Source organism: Maylandia zebra, linkage group LG7, assembly GCF_041146795.1.
Source record: "Maylandia zebra isolate NMK-2024a linkage group LG7, Mzebra_GT3a, whole genome shotgun sequence".
Taxonomy (NCBI): Eukaryota; Metazoa; Chordata; class Actinopteri; order Cichliformes; family Cichlidae; genus Maylandia; species Maylandia zebra.
In genome coordinates this window covers 44,473,460-44,498,107 of record NC_135173.1, presented here as the reverse complement: position 1 = coordinate 44,498,107, position 24,648 = coordinate 44,473,460, and the positions used below count along the sequence as shown (strand labels likewise).

Here is a 24,648-nt window from a genome sequence, read left to right as displayed (position 1 = left end):
TGAACTGAAGGACTGCACTAAAGTGTGTGCAATACAAATTCATGCTTTTCTGTTTTGGAGCCATGTGTGCCATAGCTTGAAATCTTAACAAAACTGGTAAAGTAAATACACAGATTGTGGAAATGGGTATAAAATTAAATAGATAAACTAAATTAAAATAAATATACATAAATAACAGCAAAAACAAAAGTAATGGTAAGAGAGGGAAAGAAGAAAGAAACGAAAATCCTGCTGTTGTGTGTATGCATGAGAAGATGGACTAAACAATACTTGTATTGTTTTGAATTCAGATCTAATCACCAAGTCATGATCACCATGGTCAGACACCTCCATTTGATAGACATCTTTTTGAAGTCTAAGGGAGCATGTTGTTGGTTCCACCTGATATCTATTTCTTGATCTAATTGGTATACTATGAAGGGCTCAGGTTTAAGCTCTCTAACTGTGCTACACTTGATTAGTGCCTACATTTAGCTCTTTCATCAGTATTCCTCTAATATTTGACCCATCTGAAGAAGTGGCATCTTCAGATCATTTGGTGGAATACCTCTTTAAGTGCCTTTAATATCTCTTCCCAAAATATTCATAGATTAAGACATGACTAAAATATAATAAGGATTATTTTTGAACTCTGCAAAGCTGTAGAAGAGTCCAAGAATAAAACTGTGGAGCTGAAAATTAGCATAATATTTAAAGCTCAGCTTTGGCGCAATTCATTGTTATGCCCTCATAATTCTTCAGCATCCGTGTATTTGGATTTGAGTGGGTTGAGATTTTTTACTCTACTATTTACTCTCCGTTTCTTGGCATTTCTAGATACTTTTTTATTGCCTGTTATAATTTGACATTGATATGATGTGCTCATATATTCATATGATGTAGTATTACACATTCAGCTGTTATCTATTAAACAGTTAGGTTGAGCAAGTAGTGCAGTAAATTGTTTACACACTGATGTATAATTATCACACAGTGAGAGAGCAACTGTGGATAGAGTATGCTCACTGTGGTCACTTAAAATCTTAACTAAGTTACTTTTACCTGAGTAATGAAGTATGTTTACATTTTACTTGTAAAGTAATATTTCTGCACTACTTTTACATAACTGAAGGAGCCCCTTTAAACGGAGCAACTGGGAATAAACTTGATCATACACAAGCAACTACTGCAATACAGTGTTGTAGTAAGATATGTTTGAAATAGTCTAAGACTGCAGAAATGCTGCAAACACAATTAAGCTTCATCTGAGGTTGTAGTATACCATAAACGTACAAGTTCCCCTGAGCTGTAGTGTTGTTTATTCATCTAGATTGCTTAGGATTCAGTTGCTAAATGTTGGAGCTACCTGCTGAAGACAGAGGTGTGGTGCTCAAAGCAAAAGAAAAGAAAATGCATTGAAAAAGTCAGAAAAAGCAGTGTCTCTTTACAGAAATCATGAACTGGTTGCTAGTTGTTAGCCGCTTCATGTAGGAACTGTTGCCCTTTGAGCTGTGATATACTTGCCAACTTTATCACTGCAGGAAGGCTTTAAAAAATGTGAAGGAGGGCATAATCGTAGAGTCTTGCTTGTGAAATAATCATAAATTTTTAAAGATGGCGCTGGTGAGGTCGGCTGCCGTCACGACTGCTCCGACCACTTTTTCTTTGTCTTTGTTTTTTAAGTTAGTTTTCAGCGTTTCTAAATCGGCAAAATCACCACCATTGGGTACATTAGGTATGACAGTGACACTCTTGTTTCTATTGGTTTACAATGTACTCACAATTCGAAGTTTTTAACTCCGGATCCGAGCTGGCCGAGTGAGATCTTGAGGGAGAACAAAGGGAAGCGGCGGCGGCCTAGAGGGAAGCGAGCCGGCGTCAGGAACAGGCTGAGAGCTCGTGCACACCGCACACCTCTGCCTAGCATCCTGCTCGCCAACGTCCAGTCACTGGAGAACAAGCTTGACGACCTCAGGGCCAGGGTAAAGTTCCAGAGAGACATTCGGGACTGCAATCTCCTCTGCTTCACCGAGACATGGCTGAACCCAGCGGTGCCGGACCACGCCATCCAGCCGGCCGAGTTCTTCTCGGTTCACCGCATGGACAGGACACGGGACTCGGGGAAGTCAAGGGGAGGCGGCGTGTGTTTAATGGTGAACAACAACTGGTGCAACAGTGCGAACGTTGTTCCTCTCACACGCTCCTGCACACCAAATCTGGAACTGCTGTCCATCATGTGTCGTCCTTTTTATCTACCTCGGGAATTTACATCGGTCATTATAAGTGCCGTTTATATTCCACCACAAGCGGACACGGTCACCGCCTTATGCGAGCTGCATGAGGCACTCACACAGCACCAGACACAACACCGGGACGCTGCGCTTATTGTGACGGGGAACTTTAATAGTGCCAACCTCAAACGCGCAGCGCTGAACTTTTATCAACACATCTCCTGCCCCACCAGAGGTGAAAGGACACTGGACCACTGCTACACTACAGTCAAGGACGGCTACAAGGCACAATCCCGCCCTCCTTTTGGCAAATCTGATCACGCCGCCATCTTCCTCATCCCAAAATACAAACAAAGGCTGAAACAGGAAGTTCTGGTTCAGAGGAAGGTCGCGCGCTGGACGGATCAATCGGTGGCCGCGTTACAGGACGCACTCGATGACGCAGACTGGGGCATGTTCAGAAACAGCTCCGATGATGATGTCAACGTGTTTACGGAAGCGGTTGTGGGATTCATCGGGAAACTAGCGGATGATACCGTGGAGACAAAGACTATCACAACGTTTCCCAACCAGAAGCCGTGGTTGGATAAAACCATCCGCGACGCTCTGAGATCCCGCACCGCTGCCTACAACACGGGACTCATGACGGGGGACATGGACCCGTACAAAGCCGCGTCATATAACGTGCGGAGGGCGGTGAAAGAGGCGAAGCAGCGCTACGGGAGGAAACTAGAGTCACAACTCCAACAGAGTGACTCTAGGAGCCTGTGGCGAGGACTAAGGACAATAACGGACTATAAAGCACCAACAACCGGTATGACGAACGCGGCCGTGACTCTGGCAGACAAGCTGAACACTTTCTATGCTCGCTTCGAGGCTGCAGCTAAGGACTCCAACAATGCTAGTGTTAGCGGCGCTAACGGCTGCAGACAGGAAGATACTGCCAGCACCGGAAACATGCTCGTCATCTCCGAGCATGAAGTAAGGAGAGCCTTCAAGAGAGTGAACACCAGGAAAGCAGCAGGACCAGACGGCATCCCAGGTCGTATCCTAAGAGACTGCGCATACCAGCTAGCTCCTGTGTTCACTGAGATATTCAACATCTCTCTATCTCAGTCGGTGATCCCCACATGCTTCAAAGAGTCCATCATTGTTCCTGTCCCGAAGAAACCCCACCCTGCTTCTCTCAATGACTATCGCCCTGTAGCCCTCACCTCAGTAGTGATGAAGTGCTTTGAACGCCTGGTCAGAGACTTCATCATTTCTTCACTACCAGACACACTGGACCCACTACAGTTTGCTTACCGTCCAAATCGTTCCACAGACGATGCCATCTCTCATCTCCTCCACACATCACTCACTCACTTGGACACTAGAAGGGGGAATTATGTTAAAATGCTCTTCATAGACTACAGCTCTGCATTTAACACCATAATTCCCTCCACACTCACCACCAAGCTGGAGCATCTGGGACTCAGCTCATCTATGTGTCTGTGGATCTCCAACTTCCTAACTGGCAGACCACAGGCAGTAAGGATGGGCGGACATGTCTCAGCCTCCACCACTCTCAGCACTGGCGCCCCCCAGGGGTGTGTTCTGAGCCCCCTGCTGTACTCTTTGTACACATATGACTGTGTGGCCACTACCAGCTCCACCACCATCATCAAGTTTGCTGACGACACCGTCGTGGTGGGCCTGATCTCTGATAACAACGAGACGGCCTACCTGAAGGAGATTAGGAATCTGGAGAACTGGTGCCAGAGGAACAACCTCCTTCTAAACGTCAGTAAGACAAAGGAGCTGATAGTGGACTTCAGCACTAAGCAGGAGAGGAACTACCAGACCCCCGTCATCAACGAGTGCCCAGTGGAGAGAGTGGACAGCTTCAAATACCTCGGAGTTCACATCACGCAGGACCTGTCATGGTCCTGTCACATCAACACCGTGGTGAAAAAGGCCCGACAGCGTCTCTACCACCTCAGACGCTTGAGAGACTTCCAACTACCCTCCAAGGTGCTCAGGAACTTTTACTCCTGCACCATAGAGAGCATCCTGACGGGAAACATCTTAACCTGGTTCGGGAACAGCACCATGCAGGACAGACGAGCTCTACAGAGGGTTGTGCGGTCAGCTGAGCGCACCATCCGCTCCGAGCTCCCTGACCTGCACTCAATCTACAGCAGGCGGTGCTGGACCAAGGCCAGGAAGATCGTGAAGGACCTCAGCCATCCCAACAACAGACTGTTCTCTCTGTTGAGGTCAGGAAAGCGATTCCGCTCCCTGAAGACCAACACAGAGAGACTGAGGAGGAGCTTCTTCCCGCAGGCGATACGGTCTCTCAATCACACCACCACACAGTACTGACCCACACATACAGTTCTTACACACACTGGACATTCTGGACATTGTTTCACTTCATTACTTAAATCACGCTGCTGTTATTGTGTATATGCTGCTGTTATTGTGTATATATTTATTTATATTTCTTCATACATTCTTATATAGTTCTATATTGTGTATTTTGTTGTACAGTTATTTTATTTTCAACTTTAATTTATATATTTTATCTTATTCTCCCAGTTAAATTTACCCTTCATTCTAATTTGTGTTGTACAGTTATTTCATTTTTAACCTTAATTTATATTTTATTCCTTCCTAGTTAAATTTACCCTTTTTAATTTTTCATATTTATTTCCTATCTTATTCATAGCCTTTTCCTTTTTTGTTTTCTTTAGGTCACGAGCAGTTGTCCAAGCATTTCACTACATATCGTACTGTGTATGACTGTGTACGTGACAAATAAAATTTGAATTTGAATTTGAATTGTAGAAATTGACTATAACTGTGTCCTTCATTTGGTTGGTGGGCGCAGTTAGGATCCATTTCAATTATACCAAACTGAGGAAAAAAATTTTATATTTTATTTTGAAGTGAACTGTCCTTTTGAAAGCTCACATCACAAGGTGCTCAGCTGTCCTGTCTTTATAATGACTGGCTCTGTGCAACTGCTCATTTTCCTTATGTTAAACACAGTTTGTGATCTGCGTTGGGGTAATACGTGTACCCTGCTTTCGAGTCATAGCTCAAACATTTCTACATGGCAAAATTACAGCATTTGTGTGCATTCCTGGCAGCATGGCTAAAATTAAAGCATGAGTCAAATTTTGGCTCGTATAGTGGAAAACATCCATATACAGTATACAAGGAAGTAGCTGGGTGAGTGCAAGATTGGAAACAAAGATAAATATTTCTACAACATAAAATGATTGTTGTCTTTAATGGCGCTCAACTACCTGAGAACTGAGACTCTTCCCACTGATTCATTTTCCTGCCATTTTTCATGAGTAAGAGGTGTTGTTCTTACATTTAATAGTCACATGCAGAGGCCTGCATGTATGTGCAGTATCAGTGTGTACATGAAACAAGAAAATGAAAGTATGCAGCTACTTGTAAATGATCTGGTTTTGTTAGGCTCCAAGATGTCTGGTCCATTATCTTCTATGTTTAATGACCAAAATCAACAACTTCATTAGGTATAGCTGGTCAGCTGCTAGTTGTGAAACTCAGTGCCTTTAAGATATAGATTACCTGATTATTATTATTATTATTTTAATTATAGAGGTTAATTTATAGAGGTAGCCCCACTGAGTCTCAATGTCTCATTTACTAGCAAGACCTGTTTCAGACAAACATATTAAAATTACAATGAAGTTCAAACAGCATGGGGAAGAAAGGTGATTTAAGTGACTGAATTTAGCATGTTTGTTGATGTTAGATGGGCTGGTCTCAGTATATTAAAAACTGCTGATTTACTGGGATTTTCCTGCACAACCACCACTATAGAACAGTTAAACTGTCAAATTTTATATTCTGGGTCACATATAGCACATTTTGAGTTTAAGTGGGCCGGACCAGTGAAAGTGCCCCTTCAGTCAGTGTAAAGAAATTTAATTAAACCTTTATTATAGTTCAGAAATAGCTCAGAAAAAGAAGCGCAGTTTCAACTGTGTGTCTCAGTTTTATTACATTATAAATATAAAAAGCATGAGAAGACCACACTGGAAGCGAGTCCTGTCAGTAAAGAACAGAAAACTGAGATTGCAGTTTAAAATTGGACAAATTGGAAAAATGTTTGCCTCATCTGACAAGTCTTAATTTCTGCTGCAATATTTAGACGGTTGGATGAGAATTTAGTGGAAACAACATGAAAACATTGATCTATCCTGCCTAGTATCAACAGTTCAGGCTTGTGGTGGCAGTGTAATATTTGGGGGGCATATTTTTTTGGCACACTTTGGTCCCTTAGTACCAACTGAGCATTGTTAAAAAAAAAACACCACAACCTACCTGAGCATTGTTACTGACCATGTGTATCCCTTTGTGACAACTTCTGTTAACTGCTTCCAGCAGGATAAAGCCCCATTTCACCAAACTCATATTTCAAACTGGTTTCTTGAGCATGACAATATGTTCACTGTACTCGAATTGCCACCAGATCTCAGTCCAACAGAGCACCTTTGTGGTGTGGTGAAACAGGAGATTGTCATCATGGATGTGTCATCTGACAAGTCTTCAGGAACTATGTAATGCTGTCATGTCAATATGGACCAAATGTTTTAAAGAAATATTTTCAGCACCTTGTTGAATCTGTGCCATGAAGTATTATGGTGGGCCTGAAAGCAAAAGGAGGTCTAACCCAGTGCTAGCAATGTGTAACTAATTAAGTAGCCATTGACTGTACATGCAACCAGCAGACTGACGGTTTTAGGATCCTGTTCATACAAACAAAGACACTATTTGGATTTAAACCAGTTTTCAGGTGGCAAATGAACATATAATGGTAATGCTGAGAATACTGTTGCATGGTGAGTGTATTCAGGTTTAAGCAGAGCTGTGTTTTATTTTAGTTGTTTTGATTGACAGGCCTCTCTGACTGTAACACCTTGTCCTAACAGTTAACTTGTCATGCATCACCTCTGCCCAGCGTTTACACTGTTGCCCATATTTGGGTAATATGGCTTTAAATGTCAGACACGATGACAGCAAGTTAGAAACACAGCGAGTAACACATGCCAGCAAACTAGCAGTAATACACCTGTGCGCCCACATGCCTTTATACACACGCATTGAACCTATTACCCAGAGAAGAACAAAATTACTTCTGTCTTTTAGATTCCAGAGAAATATAAAACACAGACAGGGCAAACACAGACACATGCCTGTTAAAGTGTTTAGCAGAGCTCAGAGGAACCCAGAGCATAGTTCTGTTCTCTGTGGTGTGTGAAAGCAGCAGCCTTGTAATATAAAACACACACAAAACTATGCTGACAGACGTTAGTGCTTCTTGAAGTTCGTTTTCCTACTTTTTTTTTTTTTTTTTTTCAGGAAAGACTTGGATCCCCCTCCCCCAAACATGTTTCACAGTGGAAATGTCTGTTAAACAACTCAGTGCTGAAGAGTATTATCTATTGCTCCTCATAGTTTTTAGAAACTACAGTGGCTTGCAAAAGTATTCGGCCCCCTTGAACTTTTTCACATTTTGTCACATTACAGCCACAAACATGAATCAATTTTATTGGAATTTCACGTGAAAGACCAACACAAAGTGGTGCACACGTGAGAAGTGGAACGAAAATCATACATGATTCCAAACATTTGTTACAAATAAATAACTGCAAAGCGGGGTGTGCGTAATTATTCAGCTCCCTGAGTCAATACTTTGTAGAATCACCTTTTGCTGCAATTACAGCTGCCAGTCTTTTAGGGCATGTCTCTACCAGCTTTGCACATCTAGAGACTGAAATCTTTGCCCATTCTTCTTTGCAAAACAGCTCCAGCTCAGTCAGGTTAGATGGACAGCGTTTGTGAACAGTAGTTTTCAGATCTTGCCACAGATTCTCGATTGGATTTAGATCTGGACTTTGACTGGGTCATTCTAACACATGGATATGTTTTGTTTTAAACCATTCCATTGTTGCCCTGGCTTCATGTTTAGGGTCGTTGTCCTGCTGGAAGGCGAACCTCCGCCCCAGTCTCAAGTCTTTTGCAGATTCCAAGATGTTTTCTTCCAAGATTGCCCTGTATTTGGCTCCATCCATCTTCCCATCAACTCTGACCAGCTTCCCTGTCCCTGCTGAAGAGAAGCACCCCCAGAGCATGATGCTGCCACCACCATATTTGACAGTGGGGATGGTGTGTTCAGAGTGATGTGTAGTGTTATTTTTCCGCCACAAATAGCGCTTTGCATTTTGGCCACCAGAAAGTTCCATTTTGGTCTCATCTGACCAGAGCACCTTCTTCCACATGTTTGCTGTGTCCCCCACATGGCTTGTTGCAAACTGCAAATGGGACTTCTTATGGTTTTCTGTTAACAATGACTTTCTTCTTGCCACTCTTCCATAAAGGCCAACTTTGTGCAGTGCACGACTAATAGTTGTCCTATGGACAGATTCCCCCACCTGAGCTGTAGATCTCTGCAGCTTGTCCAGAGTCACCATGGGCCTCTTGGCTGCATTTCTGATCAGCGCTCTCCTTGTTCGGTCTGTGAGTTTAGGTGGACGGCCTTGTCTTGGTAGGTTTACAGTTGTGCCATACTCCTTCCATTTCTGAATGATCGCTTGAACAGTGCTCCGTGGGATGTTCAAGGCTTGGGAAATCTTTTTGTAGCCTAAGCCAGCTTTAAATTTCTCAATAACTATCCCTGACCTGTCTGGTGTCTAAATCCAATCGAGAATCTGTGGCAAGATCTGAAAACTGCTGTTCACAAACGCTGTCCATCTAACCTGACTGAGCTGGAGCTGTTTTGCAAAGAAGAATGGGCAAGGATTTCAGTCTCTAGATGTGCAAAGCTGGTAGAGACATACCCTAAAAGACTGGCAGCTGTAATTGCAGCAAAAGGTGATTCTACAAAGTATTGACTCAGGGGGTTGAATAATTACGCACACCCCACTTTTCAGTTATTTATTTGTAAAAAATGTTTGGAATCATGTATGATTTTCGTTCCACTTCTCATGTGTGCACCACTTTGTGTTGGTCTTTCACGTGGAATTCCAATAAAATTGATTCATGTTTGTGGCTGTAATGTGACAAAATGTGGAAAAGTTCAAGGGCGCCGAATACTTTTGCAAGCCACTGTATACCCTTATGCCTGTGATGAAGTAGCTCTCTCTAGACTGGGAATTTCCCTTATCCATCTTAGGCAGTCAAATATTTATGCTTGAGCATTACAAGACTGAGGTTAAGTGAAGGGTTACACTTGGGGTCAGACCCTGACAGTCCTGGAGAAAAATGGGATAGCCTGTCTTATGAAATACTGCAGTCATCCACCAACTCTCTGCAACCTGCTGAGCTCAATCAGTAATATGATTTGGGGGATTTTCCCATGCTCTTATTTCTTTCATCTTAAACATACCATCTGAATTTTTTCTGTTTATCTGCTGGGGAATTCATTTAGAGCAGCAGACATTCACTCATTTTTCACACAGGCCTGAGATTTTTCTCACCTTACACACAGTTACCATAGTCTGTCAAGGCCCACGCTGTGACTAGTTATATTGCTGTGGGTGTGCGTCCATTTAAATCTGTGTCATGTTGTCTTGTCTTTTATTTTTCTCTATAGGATGATTTTAGTCATTTTGTTTTCTCGTTTTTATGTTTGTTTCTCCTATAGGATGGCCTCACTTCCTTGCTGTTGGCAGCCAAACACAGTCATGCAGAAGTATGCAGCACTTTGCTCGACTTTGGTTCTGAAATCAACACTTCTGACAACAGTGGCAGGTATACAAAACAAAAAAACAACAAAAAAAGACCCCAACAAAGTCGACACACAATAAGACACAGGGAAAAAATTACAAATAAATTGTTGCTCATTGTAGGATATTTGATTGATGTTGAAGTGGTGATCAGTATGCTGTGTTGTCTGTGTTGTAGGACGGCCTTGATGCTCGCAACCGAGTCCAACGCAGTATCTGTTGTTGAAGTGTTGGTTCAGAGAGGAGCAGACTTGTCAGCTGTAGATGCAGAAGGCCATGAGGTTTTACATTACGCTAAGGTCTCAGGCAGCTCTGAAACCAAAACTGCCCTTTCAGCTGCACTAAACAAGCATCAGGTCTCAGGTAAGAGTTGTGCATAAACACAAACCTACAGTTCAGAGAAAGATAGGAAGTGAGTGCAGGTGGCTTTATGCAAGTGTTGAGGAAGTATTCAGTAAAGGTTTGTATGTAAATTTTGCGGACAATGTCACTCAGGCTGCGGTAGGCAGGCATATTTGTTTTTAGTTTTTTCCCCCTCCCCCCTTAAGGGCATTGCAGTGAACCAGTACATTTCCAGGGAAACTTACTCTGTACCTAATCTCAGTCTTAACCCTAACCAAAAACAATGTGAGATCCAGTCTTAATGCTTTCAGGGTTTTTTTGCCCTCCCAAAACCTGATCAGTGCCAATAAAAACACACATACTGCCCCTGTGAGACAGAGATCCATACTGCTCTGGGTTCAACACAAGTTAACACTGCCACCTGCAGTTGGTTTCCTGTTACTGTTGAATTTTTCTTAGATGTTTAGTGTGTTGTACCTAACAATACCTTTCCATCTTTTTTGGCAGATACGAAGTCTCCTAAAAGTCCCCAGGTAAAATATCGACCATCAAAAGTACTAAAACATGTGAAATTCCACAGCGGATGACAGTGAATAAACATTTTAGCACTGCCAACTGATTTATAGAATTAGGAAGTAAAATAAGGAATAAAACCAACTTCAGACTAATTTCAGTTTCATAGCTACAAATAATATAGTTCAGTTTCTCTCATATGTTAGTGTCATAATTCCGAGCTTTGAAAAAAAAAAACTTTAATTGCTGTTTTTGAAAAAGAAACCTTAATTCTTACTGTAGCACCCACCGATTGACTCCTCTTACTAACCAGCACTGAATCCCACTTTTCTTTCTCTTTTTTTGGTCACCTTCCCTCTCTGCCTCTTTTGCTGGCTCTTCAGCATGATCAAGTAGCTAAGATAAGTGATGAACGGATCATAACTCCCAAAAAACGAAAAGCACCTCCACCTCCCATTAGCCCACCTCAGGTAAATGCATGTGTCTATGTCTGGCAGCTTGTACCAGTGTGCCACTCTCCATATTAATATTAATGCATGTTTGTAGTGTATTCATACAAAGTAATATAAGAACAAAATCAGCGATTGCTTATTTACATACTATCTGTAAAGGTCTCTTCGACAAACTATTAACTGATTTCTGGTGAGAAAATATCAGCCAAATTTTTCTGTTGATGTGCATGTATAATCACTGGCCACTTTATTAGGTACAGCTTTCTAGTACTGGGTTGGAGCCTCTTTTGACTTCAGAACTGCCACAAGTCTCCATGGCAGATTTAATTAGGGGCTGGAAACATTCCTCAGAGATTTTGGTCCATATTGGCATGTTAGCATCAGATGTCCATAATGCAAGTCTCCCATTTCACCACATCCTGAAGAGCTGGTGACATTGGAGGTCATTTGAGTGCCCTGTATTCCTTGTCATGTTCAAGAAACCAGTTTGAGATTGTTTCAGCTTTGTGGTGTGGCATGTTATGCTAGAGGACATGGTTAGCAACAATACCCAGGTATTAAGTGATGCTAAGTTGTTAGTAATAGGTGCAAAGTAAAAAAAAGAATATATGCCAAGCATCAGATTCTCCATTCTCATGTTCAGTTTGAACTTATTACACATGCGGACTGTCTGGACACAAGGCAGGATGGATCCATGCTTTCATCATGCTTACTCACAATTTTGACCCTGCTATCTGAATCTTGCAGCAGAAATCAATACTCATTAGACAAGGCCACATTTTTTCCAGTCTTCTATTGTCTAATTTTGACGAGTCTGTGCCAATCAAAAGCCTCGCGTTCCTGTTCTTGGAGGATTTGGAGATGTTCTTCTGCAAGCCTCGATCGTATCAAGTGGTTATTTGAGTTACTGCTGTCTTCCTATTGGCTTAACGCAGTCCAGCAATGCTTCTCAGTTATCTAGCATCAGCAAGTAATTTTCACCCAGAGAACTACTGCTCACTGGATATTTTATCCCTTTCTGACCATTTTCTGTAAACCCTAGAGATGTTTTTTGTAGGAAAACCCATTAGATCAGCAGTTTCTTTAATAATCAGAAATTCTGTTACTCAGTTTGAACTTCAGCAGGTTGTCTTGACCAAGTATACATGCTTATATGTATTGAGTTGATGTCATGTGATTCGCTGATTAGGTATTTAGTATTAGGTATACTGAGCAGTTTAACAGGTAACCTATTAACGTGGCCAGTGTGTATATTTTATGCACTGACATAATTTATGTTATTTTAGTTGTTTAGTAAAACATTTCAAGTAAGTTATGTTATACATATGGGTTCAAAGTGCACACCATCAGCTTTAATTGTAAGGTTTTTGTATCCAAATTCAATTAAAAGTTTAGCGATTACAACTCTTTTAGCATTTAATATCTCTCTCTCTCTTTTTTTTTTTATTTTTATTTTTTATTAAGAGGCCAAAGGAAAAAATTGTGGAAAGTGTGGCGTTTGCATTTGCAAGCTGTTTCTATAAACAGTCAGTGCAGTACAGGACATCCTTAGGGATTGTAAAATGTCTGAGAGATGGTAGCGACATTAAAAGTGGACAAATCAATGATAGTAATTTATCAGGAAAATTAATGCAACAATCCTCCTTTAGAGCTCTGGACCCTCTTCCCCTTCAATTGTTACATCTACTGGCACTCCAGCATCCAACAAAAGTGACACTCCTAAAAGATTCAACTACAAGGTAACAGAAAAACACAAGGTATTAAAAAAGAAATATGAAAGTAAAAGCTGCATTAGCCTTTAGGCTTCCATTTTAAGTACTTGGGTAAATTCTTTCCATCAGCCTTCATATGATGTTTTTTTTTCCTCCCAGTTTTTTCTGCCACTCGTCACTCCTTTCTCCTCCCCTTTTTTTCACAGGAAGATGAGATCAGAGGAACAGCATTGAAAGAGGAGGTTGACAAGGAGAGAAACATGCTGCTGGAAACAATCGAAGACCTGAAGCAAACGGTGGAGACGGTGACGGGTCCTGAGCTGGATACAAAGGTGACTAATATATAGTTGACAACACTTTGGTGCTTTATTTAAATTCCATATATGCAGGTTATTAAACCGGGTGTATTGACTAGACCAAATTATCTGGAGAAAAATAATTAAATTAATAATAAGTATTAGCATGCCTTGTTCATGTGAGTACCCCACATAGAGTCAATATACTGCATTTATATGTATTTTATATGAAAGTTAATCTCTTTTCATGCATTTAGGAAAAACTTGAATCAGAGATGTTTGTGTTGTGCATATTTTTAACTGAATATTTTAACTTTAGATTAATCTTAAACAGTTTTCTACGTATAATATGTTTACAAAGAAGCCAGCCTGCTTTTGTAGTTTAGTGCTAAACAAACACAACAGCTTTTCAGCATTCTTGAAGGAGGTCTATACTAAGCTTAAGACGTGCCACGACTCGTGTTGTTTTTCAGTAGGCAGGTAGTGGTCCTTAGCGTTGTCTTTATGCCTCAGTCTGGTATGTGAATGTATGTGTGCGTATGTCCTGGCAGGCCGAGCAAAGTTTCACAGCGTCTGCTGCTCTGGTTTCTGTTCTGCAAGCCAAGATTATGGCTCTCACTTTGGAAAACCAGCAACTTGCAAGCAAACTTAAGGTATGTAACCCATTCATTCATGCTCAGGAGTTTAGCTATGAAATAAACAACCAAAAACAATCAACGAAACAACAGTAAACTGCTTGTTTAAGCCAGGTTACTACTGCAGATTGTTTAAAGTGATAGATTTTTAAAAAAATGTTTTCTGTTTTTTAACAAACCACAAATAATGTAGTAGAAGTAGAGAAAAACAGAAGCACAGAAGAAGTCGGCTTACAGTATTTCGGTGTTTGATCCTTTTATGCCCGGCGGGAAATCATGAAGATGATGAATGCCTCTTTACTGAGCGTGCTCGTTACACTTAGGAAATAGGAATGTGTCAGTTTAACTACAGATTACGTGACATTTGTTTGTGATTTAAGCCGGAGCCTGAAAAGCTTACGAAGACGATTGCGGTGGTTTTTGAAAGCGTTTAAGACTTCGAACAACAGGATTCAGTTTACAAGTATACTATTGTTTTGTTCCGTTTTTCACATTAATAAACACACAGAATAATTACACTTTTGTTTGTGTTTCCATTCTAAGTTTTGTCCTAGAGCTTATTTAAAGCATATTAAAAAGGTAATAACTTGTGTACTCTTTATGGTTAGCTGAATGCCTGGGAGCACTAGGAAAACTGCAGAAAAACTCAGCCTAACAACAACAACAGGATTACCAGCAAACTGCACATTCTTAAAAGAAGGCAACCTATAGTGTGCATATGCATCAGTGCAATGACCTTACTGGCTTATGTGTCACGTGCAACGGTGTGTGTTTATTTCTGGTAACCAAAACGTAGTCCAACTTTTACATGTTTTAATTTAATGTTACTTTTAAACGTAATATTACTCAACACTGGTTTCTGTTTAACCTTCTAACCTTCTCTTTGATATTTGGGCTGATTGGGACCCAATGAGTGTAAAAACAAAGAATCACCAGATTTTTTATTTTTTTTTACCTGATTTTTTGTTCCTAAGAAAAACGAGAGCCACATATGAGGATATTCGTTTAAAATTTTGATAAAACAGTAGCAGTATAATGTCCTCATAAGTGGATATCAGGCCCTAGTAGAGCAAAATTAAATATTTTGGTCTAAATAACTCAAAATGTGATGTTCACATATGTGGACGCCAGGTCCTAGGAGGTTAAATAAATAAAGCTGACACTCTAATTATCCCTCCTGTCCTCCCTTAATGCTGCTAAGTGTTGCTCAGTACACTTGAGTAAATGAGCAATAATCCATTTGTGTAATATCTTATATTTAATTGTTAATTTAGTGGGTGTGTGCATTATTAATTAATCTGCCAATCCTGATCAAATTAAACAGTTGACCCAGCTTTGTGGTATTTTCATAAAGTGACTGTGCCCTAAAATTGTGTAAATGTGGCTGAGATTGAATCCACCAGATTGTGTGATAAAAAGAAAACATGGCCACTGGCTGTGGGTTGTAGTAAGAAGTGCCCTAAGTGTTCAGTAAGAATAGAAAAGTGAAAGTTTATAGTGTATTTTCATATTCATATAATTTTTTTTATAAATATAAATTGGAAAAAATATTTTATATGAAAAATTTGACTCCTATTCTTAAGACACCCACAGCTATATAAATACTAGAGATGGACCAATCCGATATTATGTATTGTATGTGTCACGTGATAGAGCGGCTGTCTCTTCGAGACCTGTCGGCGGTCTGGTGGAGCATTTGGAGCCTCACTACATGCTTCCAAACCGCGGCATTTAATTTCGAAGAAAACTATCCCAGAGAAGTAAAGCAAATGTGTATAAGTTCATCTCTGAATGTTTGAATAGTATTTCCGCGTTAAGCTAAACAACTGATATTTGGAGCCACAGCTGGACTGGCCATCGGAGTTTCATATTGAGGAGAAAAGGAATCGATTTGTCTCGTACTTCAGCTAGAATGGAAAAAAGACACAAAGCTGGAGTTATTCTGTTTTTGCTGCACAGCTGCCTCTTCTTCTCTCATTCTCTCCCCCTTCCTCCCCTGTTGCTACTTCAACCATGAAACTGATCAATGATCAGCTGGTCGGCTTTTCTGTCTCAAGTCCCGTTTTTCTTGTTTGTTTATCGCCCACTTTGCGCCAGAAAGAGGAGACCAGCGGATAAACAACAGTAGCACGTTTAAGCGTGGTCAGCTGTTGTTAGAATTGATTTAATATTACTTTCTAGTATTCGCTGGTGTTTGCTGGAGCCACGGCTGTAAAAGCTACTGCTCATTATATCGGTTTGGATATGTGGTGAGAGGGAAACATGAAGATGAAACCAGGAGATGTCCTGATGTTACTGAATCATCAAAGCTGAACAGTGATGGAGAAACAGGTTTACCTTTTAGGTGACAAGAATGAGTTGAAGGGAAGTTATGAACTGTTTCTGAGAGACAAATAACACCAGGATCCTTTTTTATGTAGCTGACAGCTGGTAACTGTGGAGGGGCGGGTCTAGCAAAGTTTTGCCAGGGGGGCTAGGCAGGGCATTAACAGGGAGAGGGGGGCACAAAAAATACTTTTCTTTGTTATTTCATTTAAAATGACTAACTTTTAATAAATAATTATCTGAATCTTACAACCAAAGTGGTCATCTGATTAAATGTCTAGAAATCCATAATTGATTGGATTATAGATATAATAGATTGGATTTATATAGCGCTTTTCGGGGCCCTCAAAGCGCTTTACAATGCCACTATTCATTCACTCTCACATTCACACACTGGTGGAGGCAGCTACAGTTGTAGCCACAGCTGCCCTGGGGCAGACTGACAGAAGCGAGGCTGCCATATCGCGCCATCGGCCCCTCTGGCCAACACCAGTAGGTGGTAGGGTCTTGTCCAAGGACACAACGACCAGGACAGAGAGCCCAGGGATCGAACCGGCGACCTTCCGGTTACAGATGCGATTTCCAACCCCCTGAGCCACGGTCGCCCCTAATATATGTATAATATATGTTGAATCTATTTAATTATTGCAGAAAAATAACTGATTTCTGTGCATTTGTTTTACACTTACATTAAATTAAAGTTGATTACGTCGATTAAGCATCGTGAGGTGGGGGGTGGTTCCCTAATATTTTTGCTGGGAGTTTGCAACCCTGCTAGTTAGGTTGTTTAATATTTCTGCTAAGTACTCTTTAAAACACCAGAATAGGGAGGATGGTCCAGGTTTAAGTGCATTAGATTGATCAGTGTTGCTGAACTATGAAATATTTTGGGTGCAGTGTATTTTTTGCATACAGGTATAACAGAATAGCTTTAGTGCTGTTGTTTATTTAAACTTGAGTATGAACTTATAAAAAATGCAGCAAGATATTAAAAAACAGTTTTATTGATTACAAAATACACTATATCGGATTCATATCAGTATCGGCAGATATCCACATTTATGATATCGATATCAGACATAAAAAGTGGTATCGTGTAATGTCTAATAAATACCTCTGTTTTTTTCTTTGTAATTAATCAATCCAAGCGAATGTGAGAGAAAAACATAGCTGCAGTTTCATTACTGAGCTTTTTGTATTTCCAGCCTCACTCACTTTCATTCACTTTTGCCTGTTCCCTCATCCCACAGAAACATCCATCCCTCCAAGGAAATGAAAACCTGAAGGAGAGGAGTCGTCCAAACAGCATTGCCTCCAACTCATCTTTCCACTCTACCCAGGATGAGTTTGAGTCATTGCCTCAAGTCCCCTCCACCACTCAAGTAGAAGGGGAAGATCCAGGAGCTGACTCTGTGATACTGGAGGAAGACGAGAGGGAGAAACTACGAGGAGGAGGCGAAGAGGAGATCAGATTGTTAAGGCAGACATTAGAGAAAGTTCAGATAAAACTGCTTGAAACCAGGAAGGAAAACCAGTCGCTTCAGGCTCAGCTGAAGCCAGAGCGAAGCAGGGAAAGAGAGGACAATGAAAGCGAGAGAGGAAGAGAGAGAGAGCTGATGGAGAGTCTAGCAGAGCTGCAAGCCAAGCTGACTGACACTCAGGAGAGATACCACCAAGCTGTGGAGGAAGTGGAGAATCTGAGAGTACAGGTGGGAACGAGAGAACGAGAGAGCCAGAGGCTTACATCATCCACACTTGAACATGAAGTAACGCAGCTAAAGGCCCAGCTCGCCCAATCAGAGTCAGAGGTAGATAAAGCAACACAACATATCAAACGTCTGGAAGAGGCACTGAAGAAGACGGAGGATGATAGAGAGAGCGCTAAAGAGAAAGAACAGAGGGCAGCACAACTTGAGGAGCTGTACAAGGAGGCACAGGAGGAAGTCAGGGTGCTCCAGGTAAATGCAGGGTTCTTCTATATGAACAAAATTGATTTGTCCAACCTTTGTAGTCTGTTTCATCTCTGCTTGAGGCTGACAATTCAAGATTTAGCTGATATCAGAGGAGCAGAGTTTTTTTTTTTTTTTTTCTTTAGACTGCTTTTTAAAATGCAGTTCGCCACATATCATTCATCTTTATGGCCTGCAATTTATCCCCTTTCTGTTGCTTAGGAGGCTCTAAAGGGCACAGTGCCTGTTGAATCTGCAGCCAAAGACTTTGAAGAGATGAAGGCTGCCCGAGATGAGGAAATCACTGGACTGCAGCTCCGCTGCAGGGAACTTTCACGCTCCTACAGTGAAACCAAAAATCAGCTCAATGCCACTCAGAAACAGCTGGCTGAAGCTCAAGCTGAGAAGAGTACCTCCCCCTCTCCAACTTTGGAACAACAGGTGCAGGTGTTAAACAGTAAGGTGGAGGAGCTGCAGAGGCTGCTAGCTGAGGCTGAGAAGAAATATTCATCTGCTCAAGAGGAGATTTCACTACTGAGGAAGGCGGCAGAGGTTCAGGCACAGAGCTCCGTGGCTCTTGCTGATCAAATGCAGGTGATGTCGTCTCTGGGTAATGCGATCAAAGAGCTGGAAAATGAGGTGGAAGCCTTGAAAGAGGAGCTACATCAAAAGACCACGCAGGTGGAGGCTCTTCAACACAGGTGAGTGAAAAATAGCAACACAAACACAAAACTAAATATGTCAAATTTTGATGATGAACATGTTTCCTATTTTTTACTGAGCTCCACCTTGGTTGGCTACAACAAAAATCTTACTTATACATTGACGCACCTGTATAAATAACCTTTTGGATAATGTGAAATGATAACAAGTAAAAGAACCTAATATTGTACTAATGATTATCAGTAAATGAGTATAAAATTAAGGCACAGACTATATATAAAAGAAGGATGCACATAGTGTACCACAAAATCACCGATAGGTCTTGTGGTGTAGCAGCCTCAAGTTTAGCATAATGATGCCAAAAGTGATCATAATGAGGTAATAGAGTGCTAGTATTAGTGTTATCAGCTAATACTAATTGGCTTGTTTAGGAATGTATATCTGTAGAATGGCAAGTTAATGAAAGAAAAAAACAAGCTGACTAATCTTGATTGTTAGAGAAATACATTTATCTCATTTTTTTTAAAATATGAAAATGAAAAAAATAAAAGATATTAAAATATATTCACATCAATTACAGGGTTACTGGGTTTATCCATTTCCATTAAATGTTCCTCCCTGCTAGAATAAAATGTACTTCTATTTACTACCATGTGTCCCCTTCACAAACAGGCTGACAGCTGAGAAGGATGTCACCCCAGATGACTCAGTCTCCCGCGTGGAGCATGACACAGTGCGGGAGCAGCTGGAAGGTGAAGTGAACCATCTGACACACCTCCTCCAGGAGGCCCTCAGGAAGCAGGATGAGATGGCCCTGGAGGCTGCTGATGCCTGGCAGAAGGTGGGAGGATAGGCAAAAACAACATATCCACTTTCCAAAGGCTCTTTTCTCTCTAACATTTAGTACTATCTATTCTTAACACTTATCTTAACCGCTCATCCATCCATCAGGCACGGGATAATGGTGCAGAGCGAGAAGCCCTGCAGGAGCTAGTTATGTCAAAGGAGAAGGAGAACCAGACGCTGACCTCCAAACTGGCCGAGTCCCAGGATGCTGTGTGTCAGCTCAAACAGCTGGTGGAGAATCACACTGCATCAGAGAGAGAAAAGAACAAGAGGGTCAGTAAGGAAATGGCAGCTAAAAGTATTTTCATTTCACGGTGAACTTGTTCAACTTGTTCTATCTTGTTGTAGATAGATGACCTGTCTCGAGAGGTGGTGAAACTGAAGGATGCCTTAAACAGCCTATCACAGCTCTCCTACAGCTCCTGCTCCCCCTCCAAACGACAGCAGCAAAATCAGCAACTCGAGACGATGCAGCAGCAAATCAAACAACTGCAGTACCAGCTTGCTGTAAGATTTCTCATTAATAATTAGCGAATCGGTTTAAAAGCTCCACAAAGGTCACAGAAATGTTCCCTTAAACTGCTTTTGTAATAAGTTACAGCACAATCTGTCACCACACACACACACACACACACACACACACACACACACACACACACACACACACGTATAACAGCCAAAGCACAGCCATGGAAACAGCCACATTCCCAGGTTTGCCACCCCCAGGCTTCAGTTATAATCAGAGAGATCTGATGAGCTTATTCCTTACTGGAGTCACAACAGTGCAACCTTCTGGGGGCTCTGTAAATTACTTACACTAGCTTTGATATAAATAAAGTACAGTTGTTAAGTTTGGGTTTGCCTCACGTCTTTTTAGGAGTCAAAGAAGCAACACAGTGAAGTAGTGTCAGTTTACAGAATGCACCTCCTCTATGCTGTTCAGGTAAGTCCATCCATTTGTTTATGTCTTCTTGGACTACAGCTTAATGATGTTCACTTTTAAGGGATCAGGTCACCCTAACTAACTTTAAGTCAGGCATTCAGATACTTTTGTTTGTGATTCGTTGGAAGGTTTTTCAAATGAATGTCACTTAATATTATCCACCTAGTAATCACTTTAGCAGTTGTTTTCTTTATTTTTAGTCAGTTGACTAACTGACCGTCTGTCTTGGACCTTTAGGGTCAGATGGACGAGGACGTCCAGAAAGCCTTGAAGCAGATCCTGATGATGTGCAAGATGCCAAGCCAAGCCAACGAAGCCTCCTGAGACAAGCAGGGAGTGCTTTACCAAAAGCATGTTGTCAGACACACGGTGCCTCTGGATGAAGCTTGAGGATTTGTTTATAAGGAACTGGTTTACAATCAGGTGTTCATTGCCTTTACCTAATGTCATTTTGACCCAGTTACCTAACCTACACCTGGTATCAACATGTCTAGGTAGCTTACTGTAATGTGAACGCACATGTAGTTGAAGTCGGCCGTGTCCTCCCAGCTCATCTTCTTGTTAATCACATCGCATGCACAATCAAGACAATGAGAGGCTGTTTTAATACCAGGATGAATGCAAACATTCATGGACCGGCTGTCAGGATCTAGATATAGTGTGCATGTTCATACCAGGTGGAATTGGGGCGTTAATGTTAGCATGTTTGTCAGGTCAGGGTTGTGCTCATCAGCTCACTGATAATTCAGATAAACAGAGGAACCAGGTGTTTATCGTGTGTGTACCAGCCAAATTTAAAGTGTGTACATGTTAACACTACACTGAAGATGTGCAGTAACCCTAAATCACATGCAGTTCCACACATGCACCCATCAGCCCAGTGAAAACAGTGAGTCCGTTTCTGTTCAAGTGTCTATTTTATAATACAGCAGTGTTAGTATTATCTGAGTTTGCTGTAAAATGTTAACTGTCCACAATTTCCCGATAGAATTAAAATCATTTGTGCTGTGTTAACAATTGCATGAGTCTTTGCTCTACAGCAGCTCAAAAATTGCTGGACTTGTATGTAGAAAAAGCAAAATGCTGTTTGATTTTTTCCTATCAGTTAAAAAAAAAAAATGTAAAAAAAATAATAATTATTGAGCCGTTTTACCCTGTCGTGTTTTTTTTTTTTTTTTTTTTTTTTTTTTTTTTTTTTTTTAAATAACTGTACTTAAATGATAAGGGTTGATATCTTAGATGTCCTTGTTTTGTGTCAATGTTTTTCCTCGAATATAACAACGCACTATTGTTCCAGTGGCACCTGAATTAGAACATTTTCCTCTTAATATTATTATTATTATTATTTTTACATATGAGGGGTTAACTGTTTACTGTAGTAAAAAAGTAACAAATCTGAATTGTAACAAAAGTCCAGCAGTGGGCTGAATATTTTTGTCTTTCTGACACAGAGGGGGATAAGAGTTTTACTTTTTATATTCCCTCTACTCTTCTAAGAGTTGCAATCTCTTACATGAAAAGCATGTAAAATGTATTGCTTGATATCAGATGGTTGAGTTGTGTAAAAACAAAACACAAGTTCTCCTATCATGTGCCTGTAATCACACAGTATTTTTTTTTTGGTTCTACAGCAGCTTCAACAGGATTCTTTGTACCATCTTTTAATTTATTTATCTTTACCAGAAATTGCATTTTTCTCCCCTTTCCCTCAGTTTGTAATACTGTTCTTTCTCTCAGTGCTCCTTTGTGTGTGTGCAGGAAAACACTGTACAGTGTACTCTATTGGACACTTTTAAAATGCACAACCCGTTCACTGTTTAACTGGAGTCATACTGAATTAAATTGTATCTAAGTGACTGACCTTTGTTTCTCACTGACCAGGTCTTTATCGCCCGTCTGAGAATTGTTTGATCGTATGCCTGTCTTCAGTTCTTCTCGTTTTCTCTAAGCCTTGACTGAAACGTTTTTACCAAGAAAGGGAAACAAAGAAGCAGCTTGTCCTGTTGGTTGTTTCTTTTCTAACACTTTTGTAGTAAAAAGAGAAACTTGTTTGACAACTGTATTTTATCCACATAATAAATTTTGAAGATACTGCACATTTATCTGTTTTCTGTTATGATTAAGAAAGAGTAGCATTTAACCAGAAAATGAGTGATGACTGAGTGCTTATAGCTAATAGGAAGGTAACAGTAAATCATATGATTGGGGATCATACATGAACACTACATAACACAATACATAATTGGTTTATTTATTAGGTACACACGTTCAACTGCTCAACAGGCATGTAGAAATGTCCGAGACGACCCCCTGAAGTTCAGAGAGTCCGAATGAGGAAGAAAGGTGATTTAAGTGATTTTGAATGTAGTATGGTGACTGATGCTGATCTACTGGGATTTCCCACACAACCATCTCTAGGGTTTATAGAGAAAAGTAACCTTTATTGAAATGGACTCCTACAATTTGCACAGACTTGCCAACACTGGACAACAGAAGATTAAAAAAATCATTGCCTGGTCTGAGGAGTCTTAATTTCTGCTATAAAATTTGCAAAGCAATGTCGTAATTTGGCGTAAACAACATGGAAAGATGGATCGATCCTGGCTTGTATCAGCAATTCAGGGTGCTGGTTGTGGTTTAATGGTATGGGGGGATCACTTATTTACCTAACCCCACTACGTACCCAGAGAACCCATGCAGACACGGGAGAACACGCAAGCTCCACAGAAAGGTCTCAAACTCATGACCTTCTTACTGTGAGACAACAATGCTAACCATCATGCCACAGTGCTGCTACTGTGTGATTCTGTCATGTGAATATTCTATTAGCAAGGTGTACCTAATGAAGTGGTTGTTGAGTTGCACCTTCTTCAATAGTTGGTTTGCGTAGAAGAAGTAGTGAACTTGTACACCAGAACACTTTAAGGATCTGGCACTTTAGTCAGCAAGCACCTCTGGTAGAATCCCCCCCCAAAAAACAAACAAACAAAAACAAACAAAAAACCTCTGTATATGTGACTCGACTAACAGGATGCACTGGCCTCATAAGTATTTACCAGTATTGACCAACTTCAATATTCGCAGGCCACAATACTCCTCTGCAAACACCAAGTCATTCTAGCAAAATTAGATTTAACACACGTTTTGGATCCAACTTTGAGAGAATCAGCCACAAGGTTTCTTCATTCATCTCAGAGTCATTAAAACATGAACTCACACATATGCTTGGCAAAGATCACCAGCCAACAATTACTGGACAGGTAATGTATGACCACTAGATGGCGGCCATCACTAACACTAGATCTTTCATATCCTAATAGGTGGTTTTTACAAAGATATCTTTATCTAACAGGGGACAACCAAGTGAGATAAAATTTACAATGATACCCTGCAAAGCAGGCTGAGATCTCAACCAAACTGACCACTTTGTATGGAAAAGACTTTCAAACAACACCATCAAGAAACAAAAGGGAATGTCTTTTGGTGTTATATAACTTCAGTAGAGTTTTAAAGAGCATCTAGTGTATGTATGTGATATAGTGAGGCCATTTTGAATCACCATTAGATTGTTTTTTCCTAAAAACAAATATCCACAAATCTCCACTTCAGAGTTTAATATATCAAGGGAATTAAAAAAAATAATCTAGGATGTATTGTTTGTTTTTCTGTTGGTTTAGGCCCACCAGCCTCCATGTCAACACTCTGTCCTCCTTCAATGTCCTCTCAGCTTTGGCTCTCAGAAGTCCTGCCAGTCTGACTCTTGAGTAATGTATCTGCCATTCTGTTTCCTCTAACCGGTGGCACAACTACTTCGTTTCCTGCCCTGGCCCTGTGTTCTGCCCGCAGGCAAAGACACACACACCTCTGCCTTTACACGACAACTTCCTCTCAATCTTGCTTTCACACACGTTCTGTCCTCAGGCCTTGGGTGTTAGTGGGCCCTAATCCAGTTAGGACTCATGTTTGTCAAGCATCACAGCTGCAGAAAACTCTCCAAGTCTGGAGTCTGTG

The 24,648-nt window shown here is 40.8% G+C and overlaps 1 protein-coding gene across 2 annotated transcripts in view; it reads left to right on the top strand.

The window, feature by feature from the left end:
- The window catches only part of rai14 (retinoic acid induced 14), a 58,846-nt gene extending 36,113 nt beyond the window's left edge, over positions 1-22,733 (top strand). Inside the window, exons 8-21 of one of the 2 annotated variants that reach the window (XM_004538204.4) lie at positions 9,880-9,986; positions 10,140-10,324; positions 10,811-10,836; positions 11,200-11,286; positions 12,918-13,007; positions 13,187-13,312; positions 13,828-13,929; positions 17,487-18,194; positions 18,408-18,886; positions 19,521-19,689; positions 19,800-19,967; positions 20,043-20,201; positions 20,572-20,637; positions 20,875-22,733. In XM_004538204.4, the coding sequence (XP_004538261.2) occupies positions 9,880-9,986; positions 10,140-10,324; positions 10,811-10,836; positions 11,200-11,286; positions 12,918-13,007; positions 13,187-13,312; positions 13,828-13,929; positions 17,487-18,194; positions 18,408-18,886; positions 19,521-19,689; positions 19,800-19,967; positions 20,043-20,201; positions 20,572-20,637; positions 20,875-20,961 (2,559 nt within the window). In that variant the 3' untranslated portion in view covers positions 20,962-22,733. The remainder of the gene's footprint in view (positions 1-9,879; positions 9,987-10,139; positions 10,325-10,810; positions 10,837-11,199; positions 11,287-12,917; positions 13,008-13,186; positions 13,313-13,827; positions 13,930-17,486; positions 18,195-18,407; positions 18,887-19,520; positions 19,690-19,799; positions 19,968-20,042; positions 20,202-20,571; positions 20,638-20,874) is intronic. The other variant, XM_004538205.4, reaches the window with a different exon arrangement.
- Positions 22,734-24,648: the final 1,915 nt, after the last annotated feature.